At 40.1% G+C, this 13146-nt stretch overlaps 1 protein-coding gene across 1 annotated transcript in view; it reads left to right on the top strand.

The window, feature by feature from the left end:
• The window catches only part of ANKH (ANKH inorganic pyrophosphate transport regulator), a 196189-nt gene extending 183564 nt beyond the window's left edge, over window positions 1-12625 (top strand). Inside the window, exons 9-12 of the mRNA XM_019521304.1 lie at window positions 5367-5496; window positions 6430-6553; window positions 7241-7340; window positions 10173-12625. Of these exons, the coding sequence (XP_019376849.1) occupies window positions 5367-5496; window positions 6430-6553; window positions 7241-7340; window positions 10173-10289 (471 nt within the window). The 3' untranslated portion in view covers window positions 10290-12625. The remainder of the gene's footprint in view (window positions 1-5366; window positions 5497-6429; window positions 6554-7240; window positions 7341-10172) is intronic.
• The last annotated feature ends 521 nt before the right edge of the window (window positions 12626-13146 follow it).

Below are 13146 nucleotides of genomic sequence, written 5' to 3'. Positions count from 1 at the left end.
GGGGAGTGGGGGGGTTTTTTTTTTTTTTTTTTTTTTTTTAAAGAGCAGGCCCTAGGGCCAGGTGGGGCAGCCATGGGGGGTGCTGGAAGAGCAGGCGGGGGATGGGGGCTCCTGGAAGAGCCCCCCACGCAGCATGGTGTAGCAGGGATTGCCCTCCCCCACCTGGCAGCATCTGGTAAGTGCCAGGCTTTTTTTTTTTTAAGAGCTGGGATACTGGGGCCAGGCACGGCAGCCATTGACGGGGCTGGGGGAGCAAGTGGGGGATGGGGCCTGTTTGATTCAGGGATTCATCAAATTAGGTAGCAGCTAAAGATCTCTATTAGAGAGGTCCAACAATAGTTGCTATTATAAGCCAGCAGCAGCAGCACAGTGTGGAGAAGAGAGCAACACAGCAGCCCCATGACCTGTTCTGCATCAAGGGAATGATTACCTTTCATTTATCCCCTTCCCAGTGCCTGGTGGTTACTCTAATTTGGAGGAAGAAAAGCAGCAAAAATTCACTCTAAAAATGCAACAGACCTCTGGCTGTCACTAAAACTGATTAGTTCATTTTAATTCCTTCTTCTTTTCTGCTAACCAGAGTCATAACTAATTATTTCAGTGCTCTGGATGGAGTTATTGTGTGGAATGGGGGATGGGGAGAATTCTGAGCAAGTCTTACCTTATCCAGAGACTCAGCTGCTGGTAATGAGCACAGGGTCATCACGCTCTGGCTCCAGCAGCTGACCCAGCAAGGGCTCAGGGCTGCTACTGCTATGCAGACTTCCTGCACAATAGTTTCAGCAACCTCTGTGGCACCCAGTCTGGTGCCTCCCTCTAAATCTGCACCCAGGGTGAGTCCCCCCTTATCCAACTCTGTGCTACTGTTTCCATTTCTCTTCTGGGTGTCCATTTCCAACACATAGATATAGACAAGCCAAATTCTTCTTTCCCTCCAAAATAATTTTTTATCACTAATGAAAAACACCATCACACTTGTCACCCAGACTTGCACAATCTGTGTTACGTTCAACTGTCCTATTTTCCCTCCGTTTCTTATTTAGCCATCACCTTTGCTCTAAGACCCCATATAAATTACTTAAAAACACTTATGGCCACTCCCCGCTCCTCTATTACTCTATATTTAAGAAGATAGCTTTCTTATCTCCTCTCCAGGAGAAACCAAACTACATTATACCAGCCTTAATCGATTCAAGCCTTTTGTATAACAAGTAGGCCTATGCAAAGTGGCTAGTATTCGTTTCGGATTCGGCCAATTTGGGGGGCAGTGATTCGATTTGGTGAGTCAAATTACTGTCCCGATTTGATTCAGCTGAATCTCCATATCAGCCAGGCCCATCCCCTGCCCGCTCTTTTAAAAAAAAAAAAAAGCCCCGGTGCTCACTGTGTGCTGTTGGGCAAGGGGGGGGGAGGGGTTCCCTGCTGCCCCTTACTGCCCCATGCTGCATGGGGGTGCTCTGTATGAAAACCATAAAACCCCCAAACTCACCGCTCCTGCCAGCCAGGGGGGCAATCCCTGCTGCCCTGCACCATGTAAGGGGTTCTGCATGAAGCCCCAAGGCCACTGCAGGAGCTGTGAGTCCCGGGGCTTTTCTTGTTTTTTTTTTTTTTCCTTAAAGGGCTAGAGCTGGGGCAGGCAGGGCACCCCTGGGGGAGCTGGGGAAGCGAAGGGGAGGTCAGGGGGCTCATGGCAGAGCCCCCATGCAGCATAGGGCAGTGGGGATCACCCCCCGCCCGGCAGCACTCAGTGAGCACCTGGTGGCCTTTTCTTTAAAGTACCAGGAGCTGGGGCAGACGGGGCAGCCATGGGGGGGTTGGGAGAATGGGCGGGGTCAGGGGGGCTGGCAGGGGTCCCCCCATAGTCCCCTCCCCCTTCCTCCAGCCCCCCTTCCCCGCCCGTAGTTTTTACCAGCTTGGAGTCGGCTGCAGCTCTGTGCTGCCTGAATCATCAAAGCTCTCCGAATATTTTCTGAAGTTTCGGAGAGCTGTGAATCGATTTGGACCTTTAAATTGGTCCCGTCATTCGATTTGCATTTGGAGATTTGGCCACTGAATCGGACCGAATCTCCTCCAAATTGAATCACCACCCAAAGCTTTGCACAGCCCTAATAATGAGTATTCCAAATTATGCTGCAGTCCTACTGTAAGACAGCAAACTAAAGCCTTTTCCAATGCTAGAACTCCACAGGCAACGGACCTTACTTTTGAAGTACTCAGTGTTCAGCCTCAGCAAGGTTCACTCCTTACCTATCCACTTACAGCATCCCTTCAGCAGAGACAGGTCAGACTGAATGGCTGGCAGCACGTGAAACAACCTGACTAAAAAGTCACTTGAACTTCCATGCAGGCTGTACAGGGGTTCCAGGGTGTGTTGTCTGGTTGCTTTCCCATGCAGAAGCCCATACTTCTATAACAGAGATAGGCAACCCCTAGCATAGGTGCCAGAGTATGGTACGCAAAGATATTTTGCTTGACATGTGTGCCTCTAAGCAGACTGCAGAGAAGGTACCAGTTCTATGCTGCCACAAAAAGGATCGGACCCCTTGCAGCTCCCACAACCATCTGCTCCGGCATACCAACATCTTACAAGTTGAGGTTACATGGGTTTTTGGCACTCTGCCCAAAAATGTTGCCTACCTCTGTTGTATACCTTTTACTGCTGTTGCTACCTGTGCTACCTGCATAAAAACTTGTGTGTAAGGTCTGCCCAGGCTATAATCATACCTTCATTTGCAGTGTAGATGTAGTCAAAGGGACATACATTGAAAACCAGAAGTTAACAAGTTCCATTTTAGAAAGGAAATGTTAAGATATGTAACGATAAAAATGCCCAAAGGAATGCTTGTCCAGCAGAAGGGCCTATCCTTTCTTGTATGTACCACACGCTTGCTCTCTTAGAACAGACAACATCTTTAATTGTGGTATTTTTTCCTTTCCCACTAATGTCACAGCCAGTGCCTCCTTTGACAACAGTCTAACCTTTATGAAGTGAAGAGCAACTGTTATTACAAAGGTTTTAGGCTTCACCCTATGCCTTAGTAGAACCAACTGATGGTTAGGCATCCCTCCATCCATTTTGTTGGAAGAGTCTCTTTGAATCAACTCTCTATGGTTTCCTCTCTATGTCCCATCCTCCCCTTCCCCCAGGGGCAAACCTCCACCAAACCATGTCTTGAGTCCATCACTGGAATAAGGCTAAAACTTTTCAGAAAACAAATACAGTTTATAAGTATTGTGGAAAAGAAGAATCTGACCCATTCTCCTCCTGGGGCCCAAACAAATAAGCAATCCTACTTAGGAAGGCAATTCCACTTGGTCACAAAGCACTGACTTTCTTCCTGAGACTCTTTTTATATTGGCAGTGAAAATCTACTCTGTTACAAAAGGACATGGGGAGGTGATATTTGCAATAGCTCACACTAGAGCAGAATGTAATTGTTAAGATTAGAACCAGAAGATTCAAGTGGATTTGGTTACTATGGCAGTAAAATCAGATCTCATTGGCCAAGTCAATGGAGAATCTCTGCACATTGAATCAATCTACCATTGCAAATTCACTTAATAAGAAGTAATATAGCATACCTACATAATTATAGCTTGTATTGAACAATATCTTGAGATAAAGCCCCTTAATCAGCACCATTCAGAGCACTTTAATCTAGAGGTGATTATATGTGTCTATTTACCATGTAAGCTCCACAAGGGTGGAATTGTTTTCCTCCATATTCTGCACATCTCCAGGCACACCCTGGGATATAATAAATAATAATAACATACCATTTTTATTCCTAAGAACCCAGGAATCTCCAAGTATAGGACATTACTCATTAAGAATTCAAGCTTCTCTAGCACTTTGCAGTGTCAGTTCCTGATTCTGCAAATACTTTAGCACATGATTAACTTCAATGTCGTGAACATCCCATTTAACTTTTCTGTTGTAATTTCAGTTGAACAAGTCGCTGTGGTAACATTAAGCATATGCAAAGGTGTTTTCAGGGTGAGAGTCACAGTTGTGAATCTGCTTTATTAAAGTAATTAACTTCAGTGGGAGCAGGAGTGGATCCTGAAAGTAATTCCAGAACTAAAGAAAAGAGAAATGATTTCTGCCTCTAAGTCATATTATGATGTAGTTGAGAACAAATCGTTCTCTGATGTATAATAGCATGTACTTTGTACTTTGAACGTGCAAGTGCTGCTCTCCATCATAATGTGCAACATTTTGTATCAAGCTCGCAGGAACAGTATTTATTGTTGTGTATGGAAGAGTAGCTTAAAGGGATGGGTAGGTTAAGGACAATAAAGGTTTTCCATTCTTTTTTGCCAAATCAGTGGAAATATTTCTTCTTTGATATACAAGTGTTTGAGTTCTTGTACCAAGTCACTGCAGTTAAATTAATCAGCTACATCTGACTACATGGAAAGCATATTCCAAAAAACTGAAAAAACATGAGAGAAAAAAAGCCCTATTTCATTTAGAGTAGCATTTTCTCTTCACATTTTAGGCAATTAAGCTACTGTATTTTTCAGTACATAAAAGTAAGTGGAATTTGCCTAACAGGATGTGCTTATAAACTGAAAGGTTACACTGTTATTACAGTTTTATATCATCCCCAAATTTCAAGCACTTTTACAATGCCTGTTCTCTATAACCAGGAAAGTGGACAAATTGTTCTCCCTAAGCATTTCTGATTAAAAATATTTACCCCCCCAAATTACTTGAAATTATTTCAAATTTCTGTTATTTCAAGCTTCACATATTTTCCTTTTTTGCCTTGCAATAAAATTACTATCATTTTGAAAAGGACATTTTAGATAAGTGATAACAGTTTGACTTCCATTACCTGGCTAGGTTCTATACAGTTTATTCTTCATTTCTGAAATAGTGAGGGCATCTTCTTGGTGACCAACTAGTTGTCTCTAAGGCTAAAGCTTGTGTGAGCCTGCATACTGGCTAGAGCATGGAAAGAGAAAGTGGGCTGAAGAAAAGTGTATTCAATTAAAGACCTCTCTGAAACAGCACATAATCAGTAATGTGGCTGGGAGTGACTGGGGCACTAGTCCTGGCGCCAATTCAGAGAGGGCACCAGAATGGCAGCCCCCAAAGAACCTAAGCTGCCACCACACCCCATTTATTTTGCAACACTGTCTTTCAAGGATGGGGGGAAGGTTGTTTACAACATACTGTAATATCTGTGGATGCTAGAGATTCCTGAATGCTGTGGAGAGGCACTGTACCTATCCCCAGCCCGAATTCAAGACAGGAAGTACCTGTATGCGAGGCCAAGACCAGGCACTTCAGAGCACCTGTTCCTATCTCTTTCCTGTCCCCCTCTTTTCAACACTGTTCTTGTGGTTTTCTTCCCCAGCTCTGTTTCGTGATGTTTTGGACACCAAATGTATCAGAGAAGATTTTGGTTGACATCATTGGTGTGGACTTCGCCTTTGCAGAGCTCTGTGTTGTTCCTTTGCGTATCTTCTCCTTCTTCCCAGTTCCAGGTAAAAACAAAGCAGCAAATTGCTCATTCCTCCCTGGGCAGGTTTTAAAGACACAAGTGGCCAAATGCAGACCCTAAGTAAATGACATTCATTCCACTGAAGTTAATATAGGTTTGAGATCTTGTGCCCTACCCCACCCCCAAATTGGATTTAGCTTGATACAGGTATTATAGTAGGGGGAGTCCGTCACTAGGCTAAAATACATTTGGCATGCCTGCGTTTCTTAATTTACCTTCAAGAGGAAAACCAAAAGCTAAAGCATATCTCTTCTGGATGATAGAGAATGCAAATGTAATAAAACTAGTCACAGTGCACATGTATTATGTTTCTGCCAAGATCATAAGGAACTGTGTGGTTGTACATGTAGCTACACTGCTACATGATATAATATGTTCTGTAGGCACAATATATAACAGCACAGCTTCATAAGGATTGTAATCTTCAAATCTAAAGTGGCATTTATGAGACCTAACCCAAATTAGTATCTTTTCTAACAAACATGGATAGGAGTTATGCATTTATGCCAAAAGTAAAATAAACTTGCTGCATAAAAGATGTAGTGAAGCTTTATTTTTATTCTTATGATCATATACATTTATATTTTACTTTTAAAACAGAATGGAAACATTTATGATAGGACAGTTTCCCACTGAAGGAAGCTTGCTGAGGTTATGACTCCTTTTTTATATGTTTACAAGAGCCAAAGCATACTGAACTCCCAGTCAGCTTCCCTATTTAGTGACTTTGTTTTGTTTTTTTAAAATCCCTTTTAAACAGCTTCTACCATGTGTATGTTTTTTCTCTTAAATTAGAATAAATACCATCAGTGTGGTTAAAATAAAAGCCGCACTCACTTTTTCTCCTTCTCTTTGTGATATGATTGGCATTTCCTCCTACGTATTTTTTATCGTTCTTTCCTCTCTTTCTTTATAGTGACAGTTAGAGCACATTTGACAGGTTGGCTGATGACACTGAAGAAGACATTTGTACTGGCACCCAGCTCAGTTCTGCGGATTATCGTCCTCATCACTAGTCTCATTGTTCTGCCTTACTTGGGGTAAATGACTCTTCCCTGTAGATCTTGTGACTCACTGTCTTACTCCCCACTCTGCTTTCATTAAAGAGGCGCACTATTTAACTCTTAACATGTTCTCTAAAGAGAGCAGAAAGTAAAAGTAAGGTAGTTTTAGTCCCTCATAAACAGTCACTTACAAGTATATAGATACAAATCTATCACTAGCCAGACATTTACCAACTGGCCCATGGGGAAGATTCTACAAATGTACTAATGGAAACATATTGGGCTTCAGGTGAGGTTACTTTTATGAAAACCCATGAAATAAATATAAGAGGGAACGTCACCTTCTCTGTAGGCTTGAAAAAAAAACCCCATCATATCCATCATTCTTTAGCAGGGCTGTAATACTGCTTAAAATCCCATATTCAGCCTATCTTAGCAGAGAATCTGATCTATAATGGGTTTTCCTCTTGTTTTCACTGAACAGAAAAATTATGTAAGCCTATTCAGGAAGCAAAGTAGGACTATTAAATATAAATTATTCTCACTACCTGTGCCTAGATTTTTGGCCTAGCACTGTAATATACCAGCTACATTACATTAATATAGTATTTGTTCATGAAAAATTATATATTAGTTATATATTTTATTGCCACTAAAATTTTCTAGCTTTACATGTATACTTTTTAAAAGAACATAAACTTACTCTTTTTTTTATATCTTCAGGGTCCACGGAGCCACCCTAGGAGTTGGGTCACTTCTAGCTGGTTTTGTAGGAGAATCTACCATGGTTGCAATAGCAGCTTGCTATGTCTATAGAAAACAGGTAAGAGCCTGCATCTGGAGAATTTAGGGAAATCAAACTTGCTGCCTGTAAGGGATGATGAATTCTGTTAAATGTATGTATGTGTAGCTACCGTTGTTGAAGATGGATACAGGCTGATGGCTTTATTTCTAATACAGAGTAAAATATTGAGTGGAAGGATTTTTTTCTCCACTGAGAAGAAAACATATGCAAATTATGGAGTCGAACTTGCCAAGATTTAAATAAGTGAGAAACTTTACACAAGTGAATACTCCTGTATATCTCAGTGGCCACAGTCCAGCATGCACAGATTCTTAACTTTAGCTAGCCAACATCACTCATTTAACAAATTCTCACATGAATCCTGTTAAGCATGTGTATAAATGTTTTGTGGTGCCAGGACCAATCAGGGAGCTCCATAGTTGTGCCTTTACAGCAGTGATTCTCAACCAGGGTGCCATGATAGCACTGTTAAGACCTTGTTAAACATTAATTTTAGGAAGCTTCTGGAGCTGGGTTCCTGCCCCCCTGCAGCTCATCTCTTGCACACCCCCACCTAGAGCAGGCATAGAACCCTGTCCTGGCTCACCAGTGTCAGTGGCAACTCATAGCTATAGCTCCTAGTCAGGCCCCTGCTTACCAACCCTCTAGTGGCAAATCACAGCTGTGCAGGTGGGGGACAGTCAGAGAAGGTTTTTTGTCTTAAGGTGTGACTGCTCCAAGCTCAAGCTAATATTAACACTGATCGACATTTGAGCTGCTCATAGTGCAATGTGTAACAAGGCTCTTAGTTTATAAAAAATGATTCACAGGATAAACCCAGAGATTTCAAATAGGAATGCATAGTTGTGTTCTTCTGAGTTCTTTAAACAGAAAAACTGCTTTAATGATTTTCAGTAGGCAAAAGTAAGTGCTGGCATTTTCCAAAGGGCACATCAAGTCTATGCCAGGGTGCCTCAAATCTAAACAGGTTGAGAACCAATTCTTTACAGGGTATTGCACACAACTGGAGTAAGTAGCGTAACTAAGGTAGGGCAACCAAGGCAGCCTCTTGCGGGGATGTGGGTTGAGAACCAATTCTTTACAGGGTATTGCACACAACTGGAATAAGTAGCGTAACTAAGGTAGGGCAACCAAGGCAGCCTCTTGCGGGGATGTGGGTTGAGAACCAATTCTTTACAGGGTATTGCACACAACTGGAATAAGTAGCGTAACTAAGGTAGGGCAACCAAGGCAGCCTCTTGCGGGGATGTGGGTTGAGAACCAATTCTTTACAGGGTATTGCACACAACTGGAATAAGTAGCGTAACTAAGGTAGGGCAACCAAGGCAGCCTCTTGCGGGGATGTGGGGAAGACGGGGAAGGCAGAAAAAAAAGCACACTGTCACCTGCAGCCACATGATCATGCCAGCAGTACAACATGAGTCAGAAGTTGCTGCTGTTCTCCCAAGTGTCACACCTGTTGCATTGTTATACCTTAGACTCCAATAAAATTAGGAAAGCATTGACCATGAAATTATTTAGCAAGTTCTAGGTGGGGAGAAGGTGGAGAATGTTTGTTTGTTTCATTAATATTTCCACTAGAGGTCAAAATCAAGAACCCCTGAAAATTTCTATCATGCTTACTTCTATTAAGAGGTTATGAAAACAGAATTTAAAGACTTCAAACTACATTTATATTGATAGAGGTTAAGAATAGTGTTGACGTGTATCATCAGAGCAGGAAGACATTCACAACACAAGCCATGCAGTGCTAGATTCAGAAGTAAACAAAGAACCTTTTTCTCTGTAGTTGTTGGCTTGTCACCTTTTTCTTGATCCCGTAAACAACAAAAATAGAATTTTAGATCCCAGGCAGTTGTTATTCGTGGCTTGCAGTTTCATGACACATTTTTGTTTAGACTAACCTCTTTATTGTTGCATGGACTAATTATCATCTCTCTCAGCATATTTTTGGCCTCCACAGCTTTCTTCTTAGGTGATTTATTTTTTGTAGCTTAACACAGCAGTAACAACTGATTGCATTTCCCTTGCAGGACTGATATAGTACTGCTACAAGTGCTGTGAATATGAAACTATCTTTTCCCAAGCTAGCAAGGAATTGGCATAACAGTAGTTGCATATACCAATTTATTTTCAGCTAAAACATTAAATACATGGAGAAAATGTGTGAGAGCCGCAAACTAGTATTATATGCACAGCCCAGTGATCTTGAATCACTTGTATGCCAAAGTTCAGCTGAATCGATAAAACCAGTGGGTTTTTTGTCCACTTAGAAAGTGTTTTCTGTAAGGATAGGTCAGCCTGCTGAAAAACAGATAATAGGACACAGATGCTTCATCTTGTTTGGTACTGGAGCTAAGAGCTTCTTAGCTAAGACAATCTGGATGAATCAAGTGACTGTCTGGAAAGCTCTCCTTCTTTCTTCTGGACAAAAATAAGCTTTAGAATCACTTCATCTTTAGAAGGGATGTGTATGTGGGAGTCTTGCCCTCTTGACCTTTGGCCTTGTAAAATTTATTATGCCACCTTTCATTTACTGGATATATTGCCTTCTCTCCTGTTATTCTGAAGCAATTCCCAGACATTGGCTAGCCCCAAAACACCCTAGTAATTATTATTTCATGTCTGATGCAAAGTTTAAGATGATTTTCCAAGTCAGTGTCACAAGCCAGCAAGAAAACAATGACTGAACCTAAGATTGTCAACTCTAAGTACTGCCCTCTGCCCAGTAACCCAAATTTCTTCTGATAAGACCGGAAATTGGTAGGACTGAGCTTATACACAGCAAACAGTATAAATGATCACATGGTTATGACTACTCTTTTCAACTGACTACTCTTTTCAACCTAGAAAAAGAAGCGGAACGAGAATGAGACAGCTACGGAAGGTGAAGACTCAGCAATGACTGACATACCTCAAACAGAGGAAATGACAGACATCGTAGAAATGAGAGAAGAGAATGAATAATTAAATGGGACATGACTATTCTCTGCCAGGACAACTGGAATGACACTTCAGCATCTTTTCTTCTCTCATATTTTTTTTTGGTTTGTTTTTATTTTTGTAATAAAGAGGCCTTGATTTAAAAGGTTTCAGATAAATTATCTAGCATACTGAGTATGCTTACATTGATGAGGGACCTAAAGCAAGGTCTCTGCTTTTTTTCCTTTTTAGTTGAATTTGTTTTCCTGCACCATGCAAACTCAAAAGATATAGCTGCATTACAGTAGAAGGAGTCTTCCTTACTTACACATTCATCACCTTTGGACAATCTGCATTTGTCAACCGAAGTCCTGCTGTGTGTCTTTGTGCCATTCACTCTGTTGCCATCCTTTCTGCTTTCACCTTTCCTTTTTTTTTTAAAAAATTAATGAGTGATTTAAAAAAAATGGAAAATGCAGCTTTATTTTTCTTGCTTGAAAATGACTTTGCTACATATACAACTGTACCATGGTGGACTGTTCTGTTTGGTCTCATCACTGGCTGTTATACTGTACATTGTTATAAAACAAAGTAGGAAGGCATAAGCCCTAATTAGGAAAAAGCACAGAGGGGAAAAAATAAAACACAGGACAAAAAATCGACGTATCCTTTGTTAAGTCATCAGAGATTAAAGTTTGTTTTTTTAAGTGCAAACATTTGAGTCAAGTTTCCTAGAAGGCTAGTCCCAGTCTTACATATCATTTCCATGAGATACATTTTCATTCTCTGTTTCCAGTAAGGGTTATGCAGCTAGTAGAGTGGTACAATTGTATCTAAGGTTCTTTCCTAAGGGAGAAAAAGAAAAACAAATGAAGCTTTACCAAAGTTCTCATCTTCTGGTCTGACGAATGTTCAGTGTATTAATTTTCCAGTATGGTTTGCTCTATAATTACTTCTGTGATATGTATTCAGAAATATATGAGCCAGTGCAGTACACTATGATATAATCCATTTGATACCAGTAGCCCTATCCAATATATGGGGATTTCACTTTAACATACTTCCCTATGTACAGTAGATCAGTATGAGTGAAGCTTGAGTACCAAGGACACCACACCGGGGACCTGACTGCAAACCCTGTACCCACTGGAGACTCATGAGAGAAGTTCTGGGAGAATCAAAAGGACAGCTCACATGAGTAAGTGCACGCATTGTGAACGAGGTAGGCATTGACATTTAAGTGGGTATCAAAGAAAGTAGAAGGTCCTTGAATGGATGATCTGTGTTGGGGGTGAATTTAGTCCTGCGTGAGATGTCCCTAATTAATAACTTTATTTAGTAAAGTATATTTTTCTAAGTTGTAGAAGTGAATTATTATTTACTTATGGACAAATTGAGTTTCTAGATTATTTAGCAGGTAGTCCTAACACTTCAAAGAATTGATCAAATCTAAATAAAATTATTATTTTAAATATTATATCAATATATGTGTATATATACATATGTATGTGTATAAATATATATATTGTATATTATGTATAATTTATTTTAGGCTACAATACATTTCCTATTTTTCCAAGTTCAGTAAAAAAAAATCTCTAATACAATACAAAATTTGCTCATGTATCAATATTACCTGTAGTAAAACGTATTGTATAAGTTAATATGCATTTTATCTGCAATGTTTGTACTAGATTTGTTACATGTACAAATGCAATAAGATAAACAAATGAAACGCTTCGTCATGAACATGAGTTGTGAAAAATCAGTCTGTTGCTACTGAAAATGATGGCACTGGAAGGATAAAAGAGTATCTGTGTTTTCAGTGCTACAGCAGGTTCTTCCCACTGTTCCTTACAGTAGCAGAATAAACTCAGACAAATCAACTTTGTGCATGCACATATAGATTTTTGAGAACAGACTCACAGCCATGTGTATATACCCTGTACATAGATTATTGTATATCATAGTGGCCAGTTCGTCTTATCTATTGCCATAATTTTGCTTTCTCCAGTGCTCCTGTATTCAAATTCTCAACAAGCATTTTTGACAGCAGTAGAGGTAAAATGAGAAAATACTTTTATTGTAATCTTTTTTTCTGGTACATGACTAGAAATTTAAGCAGCAATATTTTTTAATAGTTGTGAGTATTGAATATTTATTTAGGGTTTAAGCTAAGAATTCCACTATTTCAAAAAAGCAACAATAAAACCCCCAATATTTAAATAGTAAAGCTTTTAGATTAGGTAGAAGTTTGAGCGAATATTAAACACCAAATTATTGGTGATACAAGCGAAAGGTGAAATTTTAGTTAAAGTGGGGGGAAATGTTTACTACTTGTTTATATGTTGAATTTGTAAAATAAAGTACGTGATCAAGGAGTAGCAGGGTTTGACCATGATTTCAGGAGAAATTATTTTATAGCACCAGTGGTGACTACTCATGTAACCAGTCCTGTTTAATTCTGTTTCCAGTACACTTTGCATTTCTTTAGGCCATTTTGCTGGAGTAACAAATTCATTGATATGTCCACACCAAACAGTGCTAGGAAGTCACAAGATTTATAGAACAAAGGAAGACAAAAACCAAAATGGCAGTGGCTGCGTATTGTTGTAGGCCCACTCACATATAAAAAACCTGCACCACCCTTTCAATTCTTGATATTGCTAATGGGTAATATTTTCAAGTATAATGAACACACAGAAGCTTAAGTCTACTGAAAAGAAGCCTTTGGCTTCTGTTTTGAAAATTCTATCCAGTATCTTTTGTCTGAAAAGGATCTTGTTCAATTCCATTAGCCTTGACTATGCATGGTTTTTTTCGCTTTAGTAATCATTATCTTTGTGATAAACATTTTTAAATTTTCCCTTTAAGGCATGCAAGGAACCATGAACAGTACAGT

The sequence above is a fragment of the Gavialis gangeticus genome, unplaced genomic scaffold (assembly GCF_001723915.1).
Source record: "Gavialis gangeticus isolate Ggan-Ray unplaced genomic scaffold, GavGan_comp1, whole genome shotgun sequence".
Taxonomy (NCBI): Eukaryota; Metazoa; Chordata; order Crocodylia; family Gavialidae; genus Gavialis; species Gavialis gangeticus.
The sequence above is the reverse complement of the archived record's forward strand: the minus strand, read 5'-3'. Positions and strand labels throughout refer to the sequence as shown.